The following is a 25,524-nucleotide window of genomic DNA, read 5'->3' on the forward strand; positions in this document are numbered from 1 at the left end:
GGAATTATAACTGGAAAATGGATTCATCCGCCTGGACTATGACTACTATTGCTCAATTCAGTTGAGGATGTAAGACTGTTAATAACCTGGATTAATGTAGCCTACTGGAGGTGTTGAGGCAGAAAAGAAGTTAGTGGTTCACAGTCCCCCCCCCATAGTGTTTAAAACATCTTAAAGGAGTTATTCTCTTCCTAGAGGATCCACTTACACATGCATGTAATACAGACACTAGTGACAAAGGCTACCTTCAACCAGTCACATCACTGAACAGCCTTAGCAATAAGCAGATGAGAAGTGATGGGTTTAATAACTACCTCCTTGAGCTGGCAGGGAATTATTGGGACTTGGCAATTCTGTTGGAAATTAGAAAACATATTATCTCTGAGGAAATACGTCTAAACCTCTACTTCCTGCATGATATTACACTGTAAGGAATTGTGCAGTTCCAAGTACTGCTTTAAAAAAAAAAGGCAACATTAACTATAATGGGCCAGTCATGTGTGAACCTGCTGTATGTTGTAAAGACACTTGAATATTTTCAAACTATAAAATGATTAAGTAAATTAATATCAGAAACAAACAAAAAAAGTTCCTTAAACTGTTTGACAGTTTATTTGAGGTTTGTTTCATCCTGCCTCCGCTGAATGCTTCACATTGGTTAAAGCTACAGGGGATCCAGGAGAGGATGAAACGGGGCCTGGTTTTGTGTGAATAGTACGAATTGTGTTTTTGTTAATGTCCCCTGTTTAACAGATGTTTAAATTGGAGAGCAGCAGTGGGCGGATCTACCCCCAACACCACGGCTTTCTCTGTTTCGCTTTTCTTTAATTACTTATCAATAGTGGAAATTTGTATTGACAAGGACCTGTCAAGAGGGGCGCTTTGTAGTTGTCAGTTATCTGTGGGAGAGCCACTCAAAAGAGGGCCCCCTTGGACACCGACGGGATCGATCGGCACGCAAACACAATTGAGAGGCTTTTCAGGCCTGCGAGGTTAGGACAGGGCGTATGGGGAGCGGAGCAGAGCGCGTAAGGGGCTAAAGACTTCTTCATTGGGTGAAATCGATGGGGCCGGCTGCCCTCTGACCTACGGGGGACAGGGAGAGCGAGCGACGGGTCAGTAGCGCTTCTTAAGCCCCAGTGAGCGCTAGGATCACGCTGTGAGCCCTGACACTAGCTATGACACACAAACAGCTTAGATTGACAATGACCCCCATACAAACACACAGACACACACATGCACACACACACGCATGCACACGCACACACACACACACACACACACACATGCACACGCACGCGTGCACATGCACACACACACAAACACACACACATGCAGACACACAAACTTATGGAGGTATGGGCATCATCTGTGCTGTCTATTAATCCTCAAATTAATGATTTAGAATGAAGCCAAGGCTACTTCATAGTCCAGGACACCAGATATCAACATTTACAGAAGGCATTACCAAGATGATCCTCTCCACATGTAGTTACAGGTATAATACCAATCCATCAAACTGCGCTAATCTGAATGTATATATGGAAACAACCAAAAATCCATTGATTCTACTTACTGGGCTCTGGTAAATCCAAACTCATGAGATCCAGAGAGATATTATCTTCATATTAGTTTCTCTTCAGATCTCCAGCCACGCCCCCTTGGGAGCAGGGCCACAGGCAGCCCCTCTGACAGATCAATATCAGACACTGAGTTAAGATCAGTCATTTAATTGGGCAGTAAGGGTGTGAGTTAATGACCGAGGAGGGCGGGGGCTGCAGGAGCCTGGGGTCAAGGGCAGAGGGGCCAGGGTGAGGCTCTATAGGACCACAGAGGGCCGGGGTGAGGCTCTATAGGACCAGGGTGAGGCTCTATAGGACCAGGGTGAGGCTCTATAGGACCAGGGTGAGGCTCTATAGGACCAGGGTGAGGCTCTATAGGGCCTCAGAGGGCCAGGGTGAGGCTCTATAGGACCACATAGAGCAGAGGGCCAGGGTGAGGCTCTATAGGACCACATAGAGCAGAGGGCCAGGGTGAGGCTCTATAGGACCACATAGAGCAGAGGGCCAGGGTGAGGCTCTATAGGACCAGGGTGAGGCTCTATAGGACCAGGGTGAGGCTCTATAGGACCAGGGTGAGGCTCTATAGGACCAGGGTGAGGCTCTATAGGACCACAGAGAGGGGAGGACCAGGGTGAGGCTCTATAGGACCAGGGTGAGGCTCTATAGGGCCTCAGAGAGCAGAGGGCCAGGGTGAGACTCTATAGGACCAGGGTGAGGCTCTATAGGGCCTCAGAGGGCCAGGGTGAGGCTCTATAGGACCAGGGTGAGACTCTATAGGACCAGGGTGAGACTCTATAGGACCAGGGTGAGACTCTATAGGACCAGGGTGAGGCTCTATAGGACCAGGGTGAGACTCTATAGGACCACAGAGGGCCAGGGTGAGGCTCTATAGGACCACAGAGAGGCCAGGGTGAGGCTCTATAGGGCCTCAGAGAGCAGAGGCCCAGGGTGAGGCTCTATAGGACCAGGGTGAGGCTCTATAGGACCTCAGAGAACAAACACAGGACCTCCACACAGCCCGGCCTCTTAGGGCCATAATCCAAACTGTCAACAAAGGCTTTAGTCAAAATCCAAGTCACACCGTTTCATGCAGATGTGTGAAGTTAAATAACATTTTGTGTGGTTCTCCATTTCACTGAATGAAAGCGTTTTCACTCCATTCACTAAGAGTTCAAATCACTACATCACATGTGATATAACTTACATAACGTTTGATGTTAAGAGCATTCTTTCAATTGATTGAATACAAACGACAAATCTAACAACCCCCCCAGTGTGAGAGAAGTGAGACGGATGTGGTCAGTAGGTCTCTCCTCCAGTGCTTTGAGAGATAATGCGGCTTTCTCCCAGCATGGGGTCAATCTGTGGTCCCGCGAGCCCCTCCGCGGCCCCCAACCCTCCCCTGGCGACCCCCATCAGTCAGAGGTGATCAGAGGGAGAGGGCGCTGATCGAATTTGATAATGAAGAAGAGCCCGGTAAGCTGCTTCGCTCCACATGCTCAAATCTCTCCTGTACTCCGCAAACACTTGGAAGCCCCCCTCCCTGTCACTGTGAACATTGTGTAGGTATTGATCCTGGCTAACTGGGTCTTTAGACCTGGGGTCTCTGGCCTGGCTCGGGGAAATGCATGCTGACATGTGACAGGAGCAGCTCAATAGGGGAAAGACAGGTCTCTCGGTTTAGCATTTCTCTCCCATTTTGTTTCCTAACAACACATCTGCTGAGAAACGTACGCTGTTTGCCTGTGCACCTGCCCTAGGGATGTAGGTACAGGCTGGAGAGACAAGCACGCTGCAAGAGCAAACTGTACGCTAAACGCACACACACAAGGGGCCCCTGTACAACAACAGACAACTACCAAGAACTATTGACTAAATTCCTAAAGCAGAAACATCATTTAAATCTTTTTATTAGAAAGATATACAACCAGAAACAGATACAAAAGGACAATTTAAAGCATATTTACATATCAAGTTTTTTTTTCTTAAACCATCATCAAGTATATCATATTGAACACAAAACTGCACATGGTATTTAATAAGATATGCTAACTTCTGAATTCAATAACTACGCCTCATCGTTTAAAGGTCCCCTATTATACTTTTATATTAACAAATTATAGGTCTCTGGGCTCCTAAAAACATATTAGAATGCTACTCAGATGAAGCATTATATCATGTCTCTATACCGGTCTGTTTCAGTCATGATCTGGACGGCCTGTTTGAGTGTGTAGTTTTAATGATCTCCTTCCTCACTGTCCGTGCCTTCAGAAGTTCAAACAACATGAATTCACCTGGGGCCTCATTTATCATTGTGGATACACCCTTTTTCATTTACACCTGGTTTTTGTACTTTCCTCCGCATATAATGTGATGTATTATGACGAAACTCAATGGGAAATATTGTGAGATATATACATGATATTTCCCATTGAGTTTTGTCATGATACATCCCATTATTTGCGGAGAAAAGCAAGTACAAAAACCAGGTGTAAATGAAATAGGGTGTATCCACAATGATAAATGAGGCCCCAGGATGTTTCTGTACCCAGTTATTGTAACCATTTTTTTTTTCCAGATGGGCGTCGGTATAATTCGAGTCCTGTTCTGACGTCAGAACAGGAGGCAGATCTGAATGGCTTGTTGAAACACCTGAATTTGGCAGCCCACAAAAAACTGAGTGTCTGGTCTTATTTCACAGTTTGTGTTAGAAGGCCCATCAGAGACCTAAATGTCCACAAGCACCCGAAAATGTGAGCTTTTCATAATAGGGGACCTTTAATGGTTTTAATATTGATTTGTAGCCTACGTAGCTGGGGAGTAATATGTTCTATTTGTGTGTGTCTATTTGTGAATACAATATTTGCTTTATTTTACTTTCATGCAGTGCACAGGACACAGGAGGAGTGAAGTGTGATCGCCCGTCTGGACACAACAGAGGGGACTCTCCTGTCACAAAGGACATTCACAAAGCATGATTGCTAAATTAGCCAGCTAATTTAATTGTAAGATAAAACAAAACAAAACAAAAAAACAGACCTAAATATAGCTAACCTTTCTGGATATGGTGGTTTGGGAGAGTCTAGAACTCTAGTACAGCTGTTGTCAGAAGATCGCTGGTTAAGCTGATCCTGCTTAATGCAACAACCAACTGTACGTTTTAGGGCCTGACAAAGTATCTTTAATGATATACTTTCATGATATACTAAAGTCTCAATGCCACGAATAAACCATGAACGACAAGTAACCTAATACCGGTATATAGATTTGGACAACACTTCAGTTGACATTAAGCGCTATGTAACAAATAGCTGTAGTAACAACATTCTAGTTACATAGAAACTGCTATATAATTACATGGCATTTCAGTGTAGCTTTGTAGCTTATTAACTGCTTATTAACTGCAGAAAGGTATTAGGGAACATGGTATAATAACCTATTCCACTAAACCATAATACCATGTAGTTACATAGTACATGTAACAATTATTGTGTATCTACAGGTACTACTATGTAATTACATAGTAATTAATGCCAACTTAAGGTCAAGTGTTACCGTGATGGAGCACTAGTTATAAAACCTACCGACATTATTAGGGACCAAGTGCATTTAAGGTGGCAATATTCAGTGTTTGACAAACACTCTTAGACAACATTGCACCAAAGTAGCTTAAAACAAAGTCCTTTGTCATTACTGCATTCATTTCACAGATGAGGTAACTTCAGCCCAGACAGAAATGAAAAAAAGGGGGGGAAAAAGCATTTCTATAGTGCAAATTGGGCTATGAATGCAGCCTAGCAGCAATGGCATCATTTTCACCATAACATTAAGCAGACAAATGCCCTGGCATGGGTCACCATAGTTTTATAAGGGTTGAGTCATGAGTCTCTGATGGAACTTCATGTCTGAACACACAGATTTACTAGGAGGAGAAAGAAAAATACATACCAATAAATGAAACGAAAAAAAAATCATTTGTTATCCACTTGAAATGAAATACTAAGGTAAATGAAAACACTGCTGATGTCTTGCTTCCGCTGAGGAGGCATCTCGTGCTCGGTTCCGATAGGTAGCACCTCGTTCCATCGTCCGTCTGGGCGTGTCCTCCGTGCAGGACGCTCTGGAGACTCGACCGCTCTGGCTCTCTCACTGTTATGAGTCCCTTTACTGAGGGACGCCTGGTTCTGGGCTGCTGGCCTCTTCCGGCGGTCAGCGCTGGGCTCCTCCGCAGCTGTCCAGGTAGCAGAAGACGGGGGGGGTGGTGAGCGTGGGGGCGTGGCGGCGCTGGGAGGACGAGGTCATCTCTTCACCTTGGCGTCCTCTTTGATCTTCCACATCATCAGCTCCAAGCAGGCGCAGGCGTCCTCGCTGGAGTCATGGCCCTCCACTGAGGAAACACACACACGCCATTACAATCACGTCGGCGGGTAGTCGAGTGTGTCGGAGCGCCAGGGGTAGACAGGGAGGGGGGGGGGGTAGTACGGGTCGACCCTCTGGCGAAAGACGAGACGGATCCGCTCACCGCTATCCTGAATGATGCGTTTGAGGTGGTCCGCCATGAGGTTCCTCAGGGCGCGCTTGTAGGGCAGGCCGATGCGGTGGGGGAACACGATGGCCGTGTCCACGACGGTGCTGTGGATGAGCTGAGGGAAACACACAGAGAGATGGGGACCGTGACAATGGGCCACCTTACTGGGCAACGATGTCAAGAGAGCCGTGATGACATACGGTACGCAGAGAGTTCACGACAACATCGGTTCCCTTTCAGTATAGTGGGAGGTTCTCATGACAGTTTTCATTTCTACTCCGCGCTGTGTGTGTGTGTGTGTGTGTGTGTGCACTGCACCTTAAGGGCGAACAGGTCGCTCTCGAGACTGTGTCCTATGAGGATGGACTCCGCCCCAAACATGTTGAGCAACACCGCCTGTACATCTCGCAGAGTGATGGTAGCGTTCTCCAGGTCCTCCTCCGTCACGCCCGAGAAGCTGCGCAAAGACACACACGCACACACACACACACACACACACGCTAGCCACAGCTCGAACACTACGCTGAATGTGTGTGTGAGAGAGAGAGCCGTCTGAGTGAGTGAGTGTTGCTAAGCCTCTCACCGGGTGTTGTAATCCACCACTTTGCTCTCCGGTTTGACGAACGTGTCGTAGATGACCTTCAGATCAGCGTTGATGACGGTCACCCTGGTCAGCTCCAGACCCTGCCTCGTGTAACACTGTTCCAGGGGGAGGGAGGGAGAGGGGGAGACAGAGAGAGGGGGAGACAGAGAGAGAAAGAGAGAGAGAAGGAGAGGGAGAGAGAGAAACAGTGGAAGAGACAGGGACAGAGAGAGAGAGAGAGAGAGAGACAGTCACAGAGAGAGAGAGAGAGAGAGAAGGAGATGGAGAGAGAGAAACAGTGGAACAGACAGGGACAGAGAGAGAGAGATGGAGAGAAAGAGAGAGAGAGAGAGAGACAGTGACAGAGAGAGAGAGAGAGAGCGAGAGAGAGAGAGAGAGAGAGACAGTGACAGAGAGAGAGAGAGAGAGAGAGAGAGAGAGAGAGAGAGAGACAGTGACAGAGAGAGAGAGAGAGAGAGAGTGAGAGAGAGATTCATTGGAGAAGATGCCCCTCTATGTGCTGTGAGAGTGTAGAGTCGTTGTTAGCAGCAGCTGGCTGGAGACTCACCATCTCACAGTCCAAAGCGAAGACCCCACCATTGCCATCTGGGGGCAGGGCTTTATCAAAGGTCTTTACGTAGCCGTCCAGTGACTCTTTACGTCCATCCTGTACGTGTTGCTGTAAACATACAAAAGGCTCAATAAATACTCCATCATGAAACGCTGACACATAAGCAATGATGTTTGAAAGAGGCGGCATCGTGTTCAATTGTTCATAGTGATATAAATCAAGGGGGAATGGTGCCCCCTGGTGGCTCAACACAGTCATATTCAGATGATTGAAACGGAGGCCAGTGCTTTCTGTACATACAGCAGAGTCGAGTCTATAGCTGTGTTTCGGAATCGCTCCCTCGTTCCCTCACTCCCTATTCCCTATATAGGGTTCACCATGTAGTGAACTACCTAGGGAACGGAGAAAATGTAGGGTACATGCGCTGTTCCCTGCAAATCAAGGTGAATTGTGGGTAATAAATAGTGGACTATATAGGGAACGAAAATTCCGCGGAGAATTCGGACACTACAAACAAAATGGCTGACGCACTATATAGTGAATAGGGAGCGATTCCGAACACAGCTCATGTGTTATACTATAGACTTTATTACCTTGGACACCTGGCACCCCGCAGAGCCAACCGACCCAGAGCAGCAGTTGTACTGGGTCTCCCAGCCTCCCGACACTGTTAAAACACACACATGCAATTAGTCTCGGATTTACAGTAACAAAAAGAAAAATATATATATATACACAATACAGAAAAATAGTTTCCGGAATCATCCTGATGATGAATTCAACCACAAACCTTTATGTCTGCGCAGGCGCCCCCAGTGGTGATGGCACTCCTCCTTGCGTACGCAGTTACCGTTAGCGTTGATCTTGTACTCCGCCCCACACCGACAGCACACCTTGGCGAATGCTTTAGACACACACACACACACACACACACACACACACACACACACACACACACACACACACACACACACACACACACGAGAGAAGGAAGAGGATTATAAAACCGGACGCACACTTCCTTGCGGGTTTTATGGGTAAAGTAAAGCACTCACGGTCCGTGATCTTCTTCTCCGGCGCGTTATGGACCAGGGCGCGGCCGGGGCGTTCGGGGTGTGGCCGGGGGTAGCTGTGCTCCTGCAGCTGCTCCTCCGTCATGAGGTACTCCCTCAGCTTCCTGTACAGGGTGACGCCTGGGAAACGACCACGACAGGGAAGGTCAGCCCTGCCTGCTCTCTCTGATTTGTTGTCATTGTTGTAGCGGTTGTTATTGTTGTTTTTTGTTGTCATTGTGTATCGTAACCTTTATGTTTAGTTGTGTGTCGTAACCTTTGTCTTTTTTTCAGGAAACTGTGTTGCTGCCACTCTTGGCCAGGATTCTCTTGTAAAAGAGATTTTAATCTCAATGAGTTTTTAACCTGGTTAAATAAAGGTATATATAGAACACACCTGGCTGAATACAGGTCAGACACAGGACTGGAGAGAGAGAGAGCGCCCCACTCCACCCCACTAATACAACCCTGGAGAGAGAGAGAGCGCCCCACTCCGCCCCACTCCACCCCACTAACACAACCCTGGAGAGAGAGAGAGCGCCCCACTCCACCCCACTCCGCCCCACTCCACCCCACTAATACAACCCTGGAGAGAGAGAGAGCCCCACTAATACAACCCTGGAGAGAGAGAGAGAGAGCGCCCCACTAATACAACCCTGGAGAGAGAGAGAGCGCCCCACTAATACAACCCTGGAGAGAGAGAGAGAAAGAGAGAGAGAGAGAGAGAGAGAGAGAGAGAGCGCCCCACTAATACAACCCTGGAGAGAGAGAGAGAGAGAGCGCCCCACTAATACAACCCTGGAGAGAGAGAGAGAGAGCGCCCCACTAATACAACCCTGGAGAGAGAGAGAGCCCCACTAATACAACCCTGGAGAGAGAGAGAGAGAGAGAGAGAGCCCCACTAATACAACCCTGGAGAGAGAGAGAGCCCCACTAATACAACCCTGGAGAGAGAGAGAGAGAGAGAGAGAGCCCCACTAATACAACCCTGGAGAGAGAGAGAGCGCCCCACTCCACTCCGCCCCACTAATACAACCCAAACAGCTCCCACAGGTACCGTGTTGGGTGGAGGCCGGACCTGGGACCTGGTTCTGGTTCTGACCAGGACCTGGTAGGGAGGGGCTGGGACCTGGTTCTGGTTCTGATCAGGACCTGGTAGGGAGGGGCTGTGGCCTGGTTCTGGTTCTGACCAGGACCTGGTAGGGAGGAGCTGGTTCTGAACAGGACCTGGTAGGGAGGAGCTGGTTCTGATCAGGACCTGGTAGGGAGGGGCTGGTTCTGATCAGGACCTGGTAGGGAAGGACTGGGGCCTGGTTCTGGTTCTGAACAGGACCTGGTAGGGAGGGACTGGGGCCTGGTTCTGGTTCTGATCAGGACCTGGTAGGGACGGGCTGCTGCTCACCAGTGAGTTTCTCTTCCTGCTGCTTGCCCGTCCTGTTGACGGTGAAGCTGGTCTTGGCGGCCAGGCGCCCCCCCAGGACGGCCTCGTGGGACAGGAACTTCCTGTTTCCCCTCACAGCCACGGCAGGGCTCTCTGTTTAGGACACACACACACACACACACACACACACACACACACACACACACACGACACACACACACGACACAGGATGCCGTCAAACCTAAAGTCAACACTTGGCTGTTTACACTGGCTCGGGACAGACGGGGGCGCGTGACGCACTGGAGATGGGCGCGGAGGCGCTGCCGCCCTGGCTGCGCAGCTTCTTCAGGGCGTTCACCGCCACGTTGAGGTAGATGTTTTTACTGCTGCTGCGCTCGTACACAACCTTCTCCTCCTCCAGACCCTGCAAGAGGACACATCGTTACGGCGTCGGCCAACCGGCGGCCAGAGATCACTCTCGTAGTAGCGATCGACGTCGAAGTCTACCGAGGCGCCGGTGCGTGCGTTCTCACCATCTGGCAGGCGGCGTCCTCCGTGGGGCAGAACTTCACGCATTCGTCGATGAAGGCGTTGAGGTACCGCTGGCGGATGTTGGTGGGAACTTTCGCCCCGAACGAGGTGGGGATGACCGGCCGCTTCATCGCAGCGCTCTGAGGGGAACGAGACAAACACGGAGTAGGGAAATCAGCCGCACTTCGCCGAAAAAAACACGCCCCGCGACACACGGCGAGAAGCACAAGGCCGTTACCTTCAGAGTGGGCGTGTGCGCCACCCTCTTCTGCGCTGCGGTGGTGGTGGTCTTGGACAGGATGCCGGCGGAGGTGTGGGCCTTCAGAGAGAGGTGCCCCGGGAGGCTCCTGGCGGGCGACAACACCCGACAGGCAGCAGGCTTGACCTCCGCAGGACCTGCGGGCACACGAACATGGCGTAGGTTCAGTATGGCATCATATATCAGATAGCTCCACCTGTCTCTTCAGTGATGCAGTCCTGCACGCCAGACGGCGTGAGGATGAACGAGGACACGGCGTTCTCCAGTGATGCACCATGGGAGAGGGGGAGGAGGAACATGGGAGAGGGGGGGGAGGAACATGGGAGAGGGGGGGGAGGAACATGGGAGAGGGGGAGGAGGAACATGGGAGAGGGGGAGGAGGAACATGGGAGAGGGGGGGGAGGAGGAACATGGGAGAGGGGGGGGAGGAGGAACATGGGAGAGGGGGAGGAGGAACATGGGAGAGGGGGAGGAGGAGGAACATGGGAGAGGGGGAGGAGGAACATGGGAGAGGGGGAGGAGGAACATGGGAGAGGGGGAGGAGGAACATGGGAGAGGGGGAGGAGGAACATGGGAGAGGGGGAGGAGGAACATGGGAGAGGGGGAGGAGGAACATGGGAGAGGGGGGGAGGAACATGGGAGAGGGGGAGGAGAAGGAACATGGGAGAGGGGGAGGAGGAACATGGGAGAGGGGGAGGAGGAACATGGGAGAGGGGGAGGAGGAACATGGGAGAGGGGGAGGAGGAACATGGGAGAGGGGGAGGAGGAACATGGGAGAGGAGGAGAAGGAACATGGGAGAGGGGGAGGAGGAACATGGGAGAGGGGGAGGAGGAACATGGGAGAGGGGGAGGAGGAACATGGGAGAGGGGGAGGAGGAACATGGGAGAGGGGGAGGAGGAACATGGAAGAGGGGGAGGAGGAGGAACGTCGCGGCCGAGCATTCCTACCGGTCTTGGAGGAGGACGGCGAAGGGCTGGGGCGATGCGCCACCCTCTTCCTCTCTCCAGGAAAGGCGGGTTTGGGATGGACGCCGGGGGCGGGGCCGGGGGCGGGGCCGGGGGAGGCGGCAGCAGCAGCAGCCAGCTGGAGAGCCTGCTGCTGGGCGATCTGCATGCGCTGGTAGCAGATCTCCTGCGCCGTCACTCTCCTGTTGAGCGTCCGAACCGGGGGCTGGCGGGGGGCATCCGTCTGGAGGAATAAATAAACAAACAAACAAACAAACAAATAAATAAATAAATAATAAAGTTACTTTTTCTGTGATGGCTCTCGTTTTTTGGGGGTCAAATTTGTGTCTGACTCACATTGCTCTTGGCTGAGAAGTGAGACACCCTCTTCTTCTGCCCGGGGAAGAGAGTAGTTAACGTGGTCTCAGCGTCCTCCTCCTCCTCTGAGTCTTTAGAGAGCTGAAAGAGAGAGAGAGTTCGGTTACTTCCACCTTACCGCTGTCATTCCAACAATACTCCCTGGTAAGTGTGACTGAGAGAGATCAACTTCCACATAGATGGCATAGGCTAGATTAGATTAGATGCACCGACCCACTTTTTGTGCGTGGCAGGTCAGCCGAGCAGCTAGTATAGCGTGTGTCGGGTTATCACTCACTCACTCACTCACTCCCTCCCTCCCTCCCTCCCTCCCTCCCTCCCTCCCTCCCTCCCGACAGTGTTGGCCTGTATCTCTCTCTTGGCACCACAAGAGGCAGTAGTCCAAGCACACCAAAATCAAGAAGGACACCAAAATCAACCCGCCGATCTCCACTGCACAAGTAGGGTAGTGGTCAGAGCATTGGACTCCCACCCAGGAGACTGGGGTTCAAGACCCGGTGGGGATGACTTTATGGGACTATACCCCAAACCTCCACACGTTCATCCTTTCACTCCAACCTTTTTATCCCTTACCTAAATTCCACAAGTAGAGTAGCGGTCAGAGCATTTGACTCCCACGTGGGACTCAGACTCTCTATGCTGAGCAAAACTCCTCTAATCTACATGTAGCTTAACAAACGCTGTTGTTTACGTTTTGCAACTGTTGTGTCCAGGCGACAAGACCTATCTTAATTAATCAGACATTATTTCATGTCATTTCAATTCACAGCTATTTCAGTGGCGTGACTAGCTTCCGTCCTACCAGTCCTGAACAGAAACAAGCCAGCCACGCACATAAGCCAGGCTGGACCTGGCCTGGTTTCAGTTCCGATACCAGAATTTGGATATCTGCCGATATCGATCCGGTACCGATACCAGCAGTCTTTTTTTCTTTAATAATTATTTATCATTAACTTAAATGTTATCATTACCATACACTTTATACACAACCTTATTCTTACTGCATTGCTACTGTTAGAGCATTGAACTGTTTTTATTATTAGGATAACTTGTATCTTGTTGTTGAGGAGCCAAAACAACAATTTTACCCAACATATGGCTAATCGTATATTGGATGTAGGCCTAACAATGAAAGAATCCTTGAATCCTACTTAGTCTATATATACATTTTCTCATATCAGCGTCCACTTTCATCAAATAAAAAGTTAATAGTAAAATATAAGCTTGGGATGCGACCCCCTGTCTGCTCTTCTCTCCTGTCTCACACTCCGTCTCAGCCTCAGTAGAGCAATGGTGACATATTTCACTGTGACAAGAATAAGGAGAGAGAGAAATGGCTCTAGTTTACAGATTGCCTCATTAATGTTATCAGGTCTCCTATTAGCATTGGGTTTAAATCCGAAATATTGCCAAATAGGCGCATTTACTTTTGGAAGTCCTAGACGAGCAGGACATGCAACTCAAGACTTTCACGTTTACTCACTAACTTTCTTTGCAAACCATTTTAAACTTTTTTTCAGTGTAATGTTTGTTTTCGCACCAAACGTTTGCAAACCTAAGCAAACAGTCTGGAAGGTAGGCTAGTTTGGTGAGCTAGACACCGGAGGGAAATGTGAATTGTAGGAGATGATTGAATGAATGAATACCGGAGCTTGAGACGCTTGATTAAGTTAGTTGTGTTGTAACTCGTAGTTTTATCACCATCTCTCGGAACATTGACTTTGCAAATATTGCAAGCAGAACTGTCGAACTAGTCGGTGTAGTTTTATGCTGCGTACAGCATAGAAATTGGTAAAATAGATGGTTCCTATGGATCGGGCCCATTGCCACTGATATCCGATCTAGTTATTTATTCATCGGTGCATCCCTAGGCCAGATATCCTTGCTGGACTGAATAAGGCAGGATAAAGCAAAAAAACATGGCGGAGTTTGTGTGTGAATACCTGCTTGGCTTGCCTTCCCTTGTCCTCCGTCTTCACAACCTTGGATTCATTGAAGATCCGCAAACACTCCTCCATCGGGTCAGAGTCAAAGTCCAGGTCCACTTGTAGGCTCGAGTAGTCCACTCCACCGCTGTCAAAGTTATCATCCGCCCTGTCATCCTCCACACCAACATCCTCATCCTCTGAGGACGAAGGGGTGAGCTCTGAGGCCTTCCTCTTATTCAGACTCCCCCTCTTGAAGGCAACGGCTGACCGTCTAATCAGCTTCTCCTCGTCCTCCTCGTCCTCTTCATCCTCCTCCTCCTCCTCTCCAAACTCCTCAGCGCTCTCATCCCCAAACAGATCCGCATGGCTCAGAGATCTCCTCTTCACCTTGCTCACGTTTCCCTCTGGAAAGCTGCTGCTTTTCTTCATCTTGTCTTTGCTGCTTACGGAGCTCAATTTGTTGCTGCTACTGCTAGAACTTCCTTGAACAATTTTCCTGGAGTCCTTTTCTCTCCTACCACTGTCAAGTTTACCATTTTTGTGTTCCTTGTTCTTATTGGACTCCTTTTCCTTGTCGGACATCTTGGGTTTCTTACAGACCCCTCCCCTTTCCCTCTCCTTCTCTCTCTTACCTGAATCGCTTTTTACCTTATCTATCTTTTTGCTTTTTCCATCATTTCTCCTCTCGTCTTTTCCACATTTATCGACCGACTTTTCCTTCAGCTTGTTTTTCTCGTCCTCTCTCTTTCCCGGACTCTTGCCGTCTTTCTTTGAGCCGTCGTGGCTCGTTTTCTTTGACACGTTTATTTTCTTTCCCTCCCCTTTGTCCCCTGCTCCTTTCTCCTTATTAATGCTCTTTTTAACGGACTCCATTTCAACTTTATGCACCCTCTCCGTTTTGCTGCTCTTCACATAGCTGGGTTTACACGCAATTTTATCGTTCTCCGTTTTGTCTTTGTGTCCAGTGACTTCCTGGTCCTCTTGTCCCCTGTGTGGGGAGTCCTCCTTGTTTCCGGACTGCTCCTGACTCCTCTGTTTCGGCCTACTCAGCGTTTCTCCCGCTCTCTCCCTCTGGCCCGCCCCGCCGGCGTCCTCCAACGACCCGCCAAAACCCTTCTTCTGCTGCAGACGGCTGAGGGACGTAGGGCGGTACTCTGTCCCCGAGCTCTCCTCGTCAGACTCGGAGAAACTCAGCGTGTATTTCTGCGCGTCCGCGTTCGGTTGACTCACCCTCTTCACGGTCGGCACGTACTCGTCGTCGGTGGACAACCTTCGCGTCCTCGTCAGCTGGTGTTTTTTGTACCCTTCTCCCTTGGCGTCCTCATCTCTCTTGCTCTTACCAGCCAGTTTGGCTGAATAGTTGGAAAGTGGATCATACTCCATATCCGTGGATGGTTTAGAGTTGTCCAGCACGTACTTGGATTTAAAGGAGGATGCATTAGTGGAGTACTTAGGGCTAGGAGGAGGAGATGGTAGGTGAGCTGTGTGAGTCCGAGATGCAGGCTTTTTCACCGAGGTTTTAGAAACAGAGGTGGGCACATATTCCATAGAGCTGGCATGGTTGTCCTGGCTGTCAGAGTCCAGTGTGTACTTACTAACACAAGGGGAGGGATTATAATCAGCCGTCGAGGTCATTTGATAACTCCATGGGTCATATGCCAAGTGAGATGCCACTGTCACACACTTTGGATTTTTAGCTCCTACTTTAGAAAAACTGGTGGTGGGGTCATACTCCTCAGGCGCCATCTTTGACCGTTTAACTCCCGCTTTAACAGAACTTACTGTGGGGTCATATTCCTCAGGTGCTGTCTTTGACTGTTTAACTACAGCTTTAACAGAACTGACAGTGGGTTCATACTCCTCAAGCGCCATCTTTGACCGCTTAACTCCCACTTTAACAGAACTGACAGTAGGGTCATACTCCTCGGCTGCTGTCTTTGACCGTTTAACTCCCACTTTCACAGAACTGACAGTGGGGTCATACTCCTCGGCCGCTGTCTTTGACCGTTTAACGCCCACTTTAACCGAACTGACAGTGGGGTCGTACTCATCAGGTGCTGTCTTTGGTCTTTTGGCCCCCGGTTTAGCTGGACTGGCAGTGGGGACGTACTCCTCATCGCCAATGCGAGACAGTTTCCTCTGCTCACGCTCCACCTCACTGCGGACCTCTTCGATGGCTCGGTTGACCAGTTCCAGCTCCAGGGCACCCATGTCCACTGATGCAGATTCTCCATTCTGTTGATCTTCAGGCCTCACCACCTCTGGGTTGAACGGGTCATAGCCTTGATCTGCAGACAGCGAAGAGACATGTCAGAAATCAACACGGACAACTACAACAAGAATACACACAGCAAATCAGTCATGGGACGTGTATGGAAGCCTCTGTGGTTTCGTTTAAAAGTGCCAGTCAAGCACAAACAGAACTTAAGATGTAAATGAAATCAATAAATAAAGACTGCATGTAAGTTAAAAATTGTATTGTAGTTCGATAACTTGCTGTCCTCAGCATAAGGCAAGGCAAGTTTATTTATATAGCACATTTCAGCCACAGGGCAATTCAAGGTGCTTTACATGAGACATTAAAAGCATTAAAACAAAAAGCAAGACTTTATAGACATTTAAAACAAAAGGCAGGACAACAACAAACAAAGACTGACCTGGGGTCAGCCACACTGGGCTTGAAAATACACTGCGGCTATCAAGTAACCCAACTCCCAAAACAGGCCAATGTTAGCTCACCAGTACAAAGGAATTAAAAAATACCTTTTTGTTTGAGGTGAAGTTCTTTGGGGTTTCTAACATCACCTGCTCCATAGGACGCCCTCCTCTGTCTGCTGTGTCTGAAGTGACAGTACGGTCTGTCGCACCCATCTTTGTCGCTTCTCCCGTTATATTCTCTGTTAAACGGGCAGTCAATCCCTCGGAAGAACCCGGTGGATCTCAGCATGGTCTCCACAGGCCTCTCTCATACCCGCAGGGACAAGAGCGGGTTTAAATCAGGTCGTTTAAGCCCAATAACTCGAAAAAGTGCCCATGAAACGTCTCAAACAAGCAGTATAACAATAACACTCCACGACGCCATGTTGGATAGGCAGAGAAAAAGCCCCATGTGTCGCACATGCTGACGTCACTTGGGATGCCGAGGATCTGCCTGAGATAAACGAGCACAATTAGAGGGATTATTGGGAAATTAGTTCATGCATATTTCCCTACTCCCGTCATGTGTTCACTCTTAACGCATGGGGGTTGCGGGGATTCATTGCATTGCTTTTGTTTCTTCACTTTCCCTGCGTTTATTCTTGTTTGAGGGCAAACAGGATATAGCCCAATGGCATGAATGTGAAACTGCACATGAAACCACAACCTGAGTGTTTTATTATCGGTCTAACTCACCGAGTTTCATTTTCATTTAACAATTGTTAGGCAGATCAGATCTGAGTGTTTAAAAAGAAACAGGACAGGAGACCAAATGTAAGTTTTATTGGACAGGGAAGAATTCCGACTCCCAATCGTTTTCATGACCGCATTTTAAGCCACATTACCTGAACTCAGTTCAGCATTCAAACCATCATTCTGGTCTTATCACTTCTATAATGTCAGTATCACCTATATAACAATTTATAAACCCAGACTGGAGAGTAGAGTCCAGTTCTTTAACTTACTTCACTCATCGTGCATGGGTTGAGGGGGCATCTACTGCATCAAATTCAGAAGTCCAAGGAAAAGACCTTTCAAGTGGCCAAAGATCCGATGTATTACAATAAAGATGGTCTATGCATGTATTACAATAAAGATGGCCTATGCATGTATTACAATAAAGATGGCCTATGCATGTATTACAAAAAAAGATGGCCTATGCATGTCTACAATTAGCCTAAAGGCAATTACCCAGATATATCAGTATTTCTTGTTTCTCAACAAAAATGAGCAGCAGTTGGGCAGATCAGTCTTGGACCTCCATGATGGGCTAGTCTCCGTCTCGTCTGGCTTGGTCAAGGGGACCAACATGCCTCTGGACACAACTGGACACAGTGTTGCTAGATTGGGATGTTTCCGCCCATGTGGGCTACCTTTTGAGTAAATTGGATGGTTGGGAAATTGTCCATCCGATCTGGCAACACTGTTTGGATAGACCTATAACCAACCAATCAGAGAAACGAAACGTGGGTTAGTCGTCCTATCATCGTATCAAATTGGTACAGTCAAACCGCCCCATATAAGATAAACGGCTGTGATTGGCCCGGCAAATACCTGCTGGGTGGAACCCTATTAATCCATGGGTGGAACCCTATTAATCCATGGGTGGAACCCTATTAATCCATGGGTGGAACCCATATTATAGCCTACCTCCACCGGTCAGGTCGAATGGGACCGTGACCCACCTGACCAGACTGATCTGCGGAGAGAAACAGAATGTGAGCTCATGTGATCACCAATACATCCATGTGTGATCAGGATGGCCAGGCTAGTTTCCGACTTCCCTCCATCTGGAACATTATACCCCGGTTACATTGGGACCGGGCCTATCAGAGACTGTTCTCACTGTTGTTCTGCCCCCAGTAGAAAACTAGCAGAGTTTCTGGGAGGAGAAGACGGTTTTCCGACTGGATCAATATGCTGCTGCTAATAGGAGCTCCTGCCCAGCAAACACGCAACGTCAGGGGGACGTTCAGATCATGTCTTAATAACGTCCGTCGGTCCAGAACCCCGTGTGTTCGTCTGCTGGACCCCTCAATATTCACACGTCTGGCTTGGACCCCTCTAAGACGTCTGTGGACGTGCAAAACGGGTCCAATATCTGACCGTAAAAAAAAAAAAAAATCATTCTGGCTCCTAATTGGATGTCTTTGGACGTCCGGAAAAGACAAAAGAGACGTCTAAAATACGTATTTTAGACGTGTCTTTGCTCAGTGGGTGTCAAGTCAAGCAGGCTACTCCCGCCTCCATGACCCCCGCACACTATAATCGTTACAGATGGGAGGAAGTCCAGACTGACTAGGCGGCAGCGGCACTTACGCACCCAACTCTAAAAGTTTAACATGACCAAAAAAGTTTAACATGACCAAAAAAGTTTAACATGACCAAAAAAGTTTAACATGAACAAAAAAGTTGAACATGACCAAAAAACGTGCCTACGGTAAACACCGACCTTAATTGTGCTAGCTGTCATGGAGAAGAAGAATGTTCAAACTTCAAAATGAACGCCCATCCATCTTACATCAATTCTCCCAGAGCACAATAGTCCACACTCCTTTCACTGATCAGGTAGGCCTACAAATGCTAGTTAGCCCAAAGTGCATGTTTGCCTCAAAACCAACAATTCTTTGTTTCCTCCATTATTGGCAGCTTGGCAGTCCTGCTCTCTGCACTGCATTGGAAAGTCACCAGTTTGAAACGCAGCTTGTTTTATAGATCCATACGCCCCTAACTGACGCAACAAAACAATAGGCCAACCAATTAGGATATGCAAATTAGAGCCTTTTAATTTTTTCTCACCAATTCACTCAACGAGGAAGTGTTTCAGAGCGATTGTCCTATCGAGACAAATTGTGTCGACCAGAGATCTTCAGTAGGACCAAAAATTCCACAAAACATCAAATAACAATTAGCCTAGAAAAAGAACAGAAACAGCATCAACAATGCAGCTGATATATCTTTTAGTAGGACCACTTCGCACTGGAGCACCTGGACACGCAAACACCTACGTCAGGATGCTATTCATTGACTACAGGTCTGCCTTCAACACCGTAAGCCCATCAACCTGGTCCTGAAGCTGAGAGGTGTAGGCCTGAGCAACTCCTTATGCAAATGGAACCTGGACTTCCTCACGGAGGGACCCCGGGCTCAACCACACTGAACATCAGCACGGGAAGAGAGGAGGAAGCCACCCCCCACCCCATCATCATCTACGGGGAGGAAGTGGAGAGGGTGAGCCACTTCAAATTCCTAGGGATGCAGATCTCTGATGACCTGACCTGAACACACAACACAGAGGCCATCTTAAAGGAGAATGCTCGTTTTTGACAACCTGGACCTTATTTACGGCATATTATAAGACGTTTGATTCACCGAGATCACTTTGGTGTAATTTGGAGGCCTGTAAAAGAAATTTAAAATCCAGCGCAAGCCAGTATATCCATGTAATGGCGGCGGACGGGGCACTTAGAATGCAGCTTCTAAAAAATGTATTTTCTGCCGCGAAAAAGTTGTTTTCATCAATCTGTCTTTATGAATCGCTAGTTGTGCTTACATAGAGCGAGGGCTTGTTGTGGTTTTTCACATGCCTTTGTAATATGCTGGAGCAAGGCTTGCGCGCTGTGCGCATGCGTGCTGGAGCAAGTGGGGAAGCTATTTCGTTTCTAAAGACGTTTCTAAAGATCATATTACAGAGGCATCTTGACCGATGCCCAGGGGCGGACTGGCCCTCGGGAGCACCGGGAGTTTTCCCGGTGGCATGGCGCGCCCCCCACCCCATCCATCCATCTCACCGCGTCAGCTCGGCTCGTGGCCTGACTTGGACATGACTATAATATTCACCCAGTCCGGCCCTGAGCAGGCTGATGTCGTTTGTGTAGTCCAAGCCTGTTAGGACTATGGCTGTGTGTCGTCTCAACCTCTTAGGTGTTATATTGAGGTCGAGTTCCTGCTCCCGTCCACTGATGGCCTTCCTGAGCGCATAGTCCAGGACTATGATGAAGAGGAAGGGGGCAAGAGTGTCCTTACTGTTGCCGTCTGGGGTCACCTACCTGTGTACATGGTTTCCATGGCCTGGAGTAGATTAGGAGGGACACCGTAGGCTTTAAGTATCTTCACTTCAAAATTCTGGGCCACGGTGGTCCTCTCCTCTCAAAAACCATTTGGGTTCTCTCAGGCGAGGGTCGATGGCGCAACGTATCCGGTTCAGTATCATGCGATTGTACATCTTTGCAGTGATACATGTCAGACTGATGCCTCGGTAGTTGTCTGGTTTTGAGAGATCTCTGGATTTAGGCTCTAGGGCAGTGGTTCTTAACCTGGGTTCGATCGAACCCCAGGGGTTCGGTGAGTCAGTCTCAGGGGTTCGGTGGAGGTCATGACACACACACGACTCATGATTCATGATGACACGCCCCGCTTGGCCATCATTGGCTGCAGGTGATCACGCTACATCGCTTGGCCTATCTGTGCTGCAGGGAATTCGGTGCGCTCAGTAGTCGACTTGTGACTGTCGTGATGGTACGTTGTGTGATTGTGAAAGGAACAGACTTTGTTGGGAAAATGACATGAGAGTGGCACTTGCCAAGGTCTGAACTGGTCTCTGAAAGGCAACAGCAGAAGTCACACTGATTTGCAGTAAATAATTCATTATTATGTTTTTGTTTTTGTGTGAAAATCATGTTTTGATGGTTTTGTTATTTGAACACAGTGATGTTGATGCACGGTTCATTTTGTGCACCAGTAAAATATATTTTTGAAAAAATCTTTTTTTATTTTTCCAATTAAGAAGGGTTCGGTGAATGCGCATATGAAACTGGTGGGGTTCAGTACCTCCAACAAGGTTAAGAACCACTGCTCTAGGGTGATGTTAGAGAGAGACCATATATCAGGCTGGTTGTTTTTCGTCAGAGCAAGGTTGCAAAACTCCAGGATGATGTCATCAAGATCACAGTTCTTAAAGGCCTCTGGGAGAAAGGCGTCCGGCCCAGCACTTTTTCCCTGCTTCAGCTTACATTTCACTTTGGCACACTCCCTGACTGCCTTGACCTATGAATCTTATTCATCAGAGTGAGTATAACTAATCAATGAACATTAGGAGAAATGAATGTGCTTTCAGACCATTCTTCTAACAGTACAGTTCTCTCTGTGCTAGTTTGCGGGCTGCTAGTTGGCCATTCCTGCTATAGATGCTATCAGATTAATGTAATTAGCTTTTTTGTTTATTTGTAGTTGATCATGTAGCATTTTGTTATGAATGATTAACCCATGACATCTTCGGAGCATTCACAACATTCAAATAACATTCTGAGAATGTTCCAAGAACACTGCAAACATTCAGAAATGTTCCTAGAGAACCTTCCTTGCAAACCTAAATGCAACCTCCAAGTATTCAATAGAACTTTCCTTTTTAACCTGAGGAGAACTTTAGAACATTCAGGGAATGCTCAGGGAACATTGCACATTTTGTAACCTTTAGAGAACTTTCCTTGCAAACCTAAATGCAATGTTTGTAGAACGTCAAGAAAACGTAACATTTTGGTTCTCCTCAAGGTAAAATGTTATGTTTTGTTAACGTATCCATAATCAAAAAACAACATTCCTGGAATGTTAGAACCAAAAAACTGTTTGCTGGGAAGCAATTTGCCTTATAGAGATGAACTTGGAACAAACGCATTTGGAACCCCCTATCTCTGTTAAAGATCCCATCAACAGCTTTGCCCAAGCTTGTCACCTCCACACCACCATGTCACAGGGGAGCTAGAGCTGGGTCTGAATGACTGTGAGATCCATCCATCCATCTTCATCCGCTTATCCGGGGTCGGGTCGCGGAGGCAGCAGTTCCAGCAGGGGGCCCCAGACATCCCTTTCCCTAGCAGCATCAACCAGCTCTGCCTGGGGAATCTTTAGCCGCTCCCAGGCCAGTGCGGAGATGTAGTCCCGCCACCTGGTCCTGGGTCTACCCCACGGCCTCCTCCCAGCCGGACACGCCTGGAACACCTCCCTAGGGAGGCGCCCAGGTGGCATCCTCACTAGATGCCCGAACCACCTCAACTGGCTCCTTTCGACGCAAAGGAGCAGCGGCTTTACTCCGAGTCTCTCCCGGATGACTGAACTTCTCACCCGATCTCTCAGGGAGACCCCAGCCACCCTCCGGAGAAAACTCATTTCGGCCGCTTGTATCCGTGATCTCGTTCTTTCGGTCATGACTGTGAGATACAATCTAAAAGCCAAGAGATCAGAGACATGCTCAAGTTTCACATCCAATCCTAGCAGATCACAAGAATATTTGGAGGGCCTCTCTTGTCCAGAAGTCAATGGATGGTCAGACCAGTGGAAATGGACAGCAGTAAATGGACTGCACTTATATAGCGCTTTTCCACCTTATCGGCACTCAAAGCGCTTTACAATGGCCTCTCATTCACCCATTCACACACACATTCACACACCAATGGCGGTAGCTGCCATGCAAGGTGCTAACCTGCTCATTGGGAGCAATTTGGGGTTAGGTGTCTTGCTCAAGGACACTTCGACATGTGGACAGTCGGAGCTGGGATTTGAACCGCTGACCCTTCGATCATTGAACGACCCGCTCTACCAATTGAGCTACAGCCGCCCCAGTAGGTTTATCAATGCCCAGTTTGTGATCCAAGTGATGACAACAAGCAACAAGGCTTTTCTGACTTAGACACAGAGGGAGGCACTGGAAAGCAATGTGAAGAGAAAGGAGAAAGAACTGGGTTCCCTGAAGTTGGTTCTGGACATCTGTAACTGGGAGTCCTAACAATTATAAAGGGTAATTTGTCTGTGATCGTCTAAAATCATGAATCTCTCTTATCTATCCTCAACCTCCTTATTTGAGGTCTATTTTGACTGCATACAGACATTGTATTCATCCACTGGGGGCGCGATTTTTTTTTCAGATGAGACGTTTTCTAGGAACTATTTATATAGGAAGCAGCCACTAGATGGAGACATATCCTGAATTGTACACTGCTCTCATGTAACCTATAGTTAAATGCATGATGCACAAGGCTCCTGCTATTGCTTCATTTCCTCAGGCCCTCTGGTGACGTTTACGTAATTTAGAAACGGGTCTATTACACAATACAAGGATGTGGCAGAGGCAGATCGCTCCTCTGCGAGCCCAGTTGAAGCCACTCAGAACATGTGATTGGTGTTATTGATCATGTGATTGGTGTTATTGATCATGTGATTGGTGTTATTGATATGATTAGTGGTGGGTATTCAGCATGCACGTCCCCTGGGCTCGCCACACAGGGCAGCCATCTCCAGAGAAAACGTGATCCGTCTTTTCTTGCAGCAGATTGCATCAGTCGGTCTGGTGAGAACAGGCAAGCTGGTGTCACCAGCAGCTCAAGGTTCAAGGGTCAGATTGCAACCTTCACATGCAGTATAGTGTGACAGCATGTTTACCAACACTCACCAAGGGCGAATGTGTCATTCACTCAGGTATCAGGCGCCAAGCTGATAGTTGGGTTAACGTGCCTTCAGCCTTGGGCGTAAGATAAAGTAGTAGTTAAAGTTAATGAGAAACTAATATGATAGTGGGGTAAGCATGCTGGGAAGGGCCCAGTACAGAATTCCTCAAGCTACTTTTATTTTTATTTACAATAATAGACTACACAGAACAATTACAATAACCATGGTTGTGTTTCAAAGCATTTTTATTGTTTTTTTTAAAGTTTTTTTTTTTAGAAAACAATACAAAATTCTGCAACAGTCATCAAATGTTGCTTTGAGTCAACTGCAATCATTCACTTGGTACAGTAAAGTGCTTATTTAAATCAAATGTCTCATAGGTATGATGGTATCATTTCTAATTTTCTGCCCATGAACACTTTGGGCAAGGGGAGGATTCAGTGTTAAAATCAGTAGTGTGTCGACCACACTCATAAAAAGCCTGCTGGCTTAAGGATAACCACATTGTACAGTAGGAAATAGAAATGTACTCAACTTTTTATAAAAGATTTGATCAGTGTCAAGATTTTAAATGCACTGCCTGCGGGCTACATTCAAATTATGGAGAAGTTGGTTATGACTGTCCAGTTGAATGATTTTTCTATAGTTAACACTTTCCTTACTTCAAAAACTTAAACAATATATAAAATTGAGAGGCTGAGGATAGCTTGCATCAACGCTCCCAATAAAAGGCAGTCCAAAACTACTGCAATAGACAAAAGTAAGAAATGATCGTGACCAAGGAAACTCGTTATACCTTTGAAAGATATCTTCTGAGTACAACCAAAGTCTTTGTGCATTTCTGAGAATCGCGTCCCTAACAAAATGTAGGGAGAAACTTGTCTGATACTCATGAGAGAAAGGCAGAGAAATACTGAATATTGAATAAGGTATTTTCCAAAAACCCAAAGATTGCCTTAATCAGCTTAATGCTTTTGCTTAGATTCTTGTTGAGAGCAAAGTAGTTTCCCAAACGAAGAAGACAGCTGATACACAAATTCAAGTAAGTCTTACTATAAGACATAAACCCACAAAGATGCATCTGTAGAAAGGTCTTCAGAACCATTACAATCAGTGTCCCATTACCAGCAGAATGGGCCCTTCTGAGTACCGGTGCTGGCAACGCCACACGGACATTCAGAAAGTTACTTTACCAGTTCTTTACTCATTGGCGATGGACAACGCTCATGTTCACAAACTCATCACGACTTTACCCTCTTTGGCAAATGGCTACAGTGTCCAGAGACCCACTCCCCCATCTATATTATTTGTCAATTTTAGAAAGAGCTCAACTTATTCCAAACTGATCATAGCCAACACATACAAAACGGTAAAAGAAAAAAAGCCTTCACTGGGCATAAAAATAGCTCCAGATACATTAAAACCTTTCAATTTCCCATCTCACCCGTCACACTCACATACTCGATACTTTCAAAACAAGAAAACAAACACTTAAAAAAATAATAAAAGGAAAAGATCCGGTGTTCCACCTGAACAGCACCTGCATGGGAACCATACGAAAATAAAAGCTTAAGCTTAATAGCCATAAAAATATCAGTGTGGCACATGGACATGGAGTTCAACAAGACGTGGAAAAACATGAAAAATAAAAAGTAAACTTTTTAATTAA

General features: G+C 47.7%; 1 protein-coding gene across 1 annotated transcript; it reads right to left on the bottom strand.

Annotated features, from left to right (window-relative positions):
• Positions 1 to 5,310: 5,310 nt before the first annotated feature.
• On the bottom strand, positions 5,311 to 16,743 carry rexo1 (REX1, RNA exonuclease 1 homolog). The gene is made up of 16 exons (XM_084436174.1): positions 16,482 to 16,743; positions 13,734 to 16,006; positions 11,770 to 11,868; positions 11,416 to 11,656; positions 10,447 to 10,604; positions 10,211 to 10,348; positions 9,978 to 10,101; positions 9,699 to 9,830; positions 8,300 to 8,437; positions 8,035 to 8,148; positions 7,838 to 7,911; positions 7,242 to 7,352; positions 6,674 to 6,789; positions 6,409 to 6,547; positions 6,085 to 6,205; positions 5,311 to 5,949 (listed from the first exon to the last, which is right to left on the bottom strand). The coding sequence occupies exons 1-16, from the start codon at positions 16,663 to 16,665 to the stop codon at positions 5,861 to 5,863; spliced, it is 4,251 nt and encodes a 1,416-aa protein (XP_084292300.1). The 5' UTR covers positions 16,666 to 16,743; the 3' UTR covers positions 5,311 to 5,860.
• Between the last annotated feature and the right edge of the window lie 8,781 nt (positions 16,744 to 25,524).

This window comes from Borostomias antarcticus (assembly GCF_949987555.1).
Source record: "Borostomias antarcticus genome assembly, chromosome: 3".
Taxonomy (NCBI): Eukaryota; Metazoa; Chordata; class Actinopteri; order Stomiiformes; family Stomiidae; genus Borostomias; species Borostomias antarcticus.

Coding starts and splice junctions, on each gene's coding strand:
- rexo1 (XM_084436174.1), bottom strand. CDS start 16,665: ATGCTGAGATCCACCGGGTTCTTCCGAGGGATTGACTGCCCGTTTAAC. Junction 11,657..11,769: donor ACTTCTCAGCCAAGAGCAAT/GTGAGTCAGACA, acceptor TTATTCCTCCAG/ACGGATGCCCCCCGCCAGCC. Junction 5,950..6,084: donor ACGCATCATTCAGGATAGCG/GTGAGCGGATCC, acceptor GTGTTTCCTCAG/TGGAGGGCCATGACTCCAGC.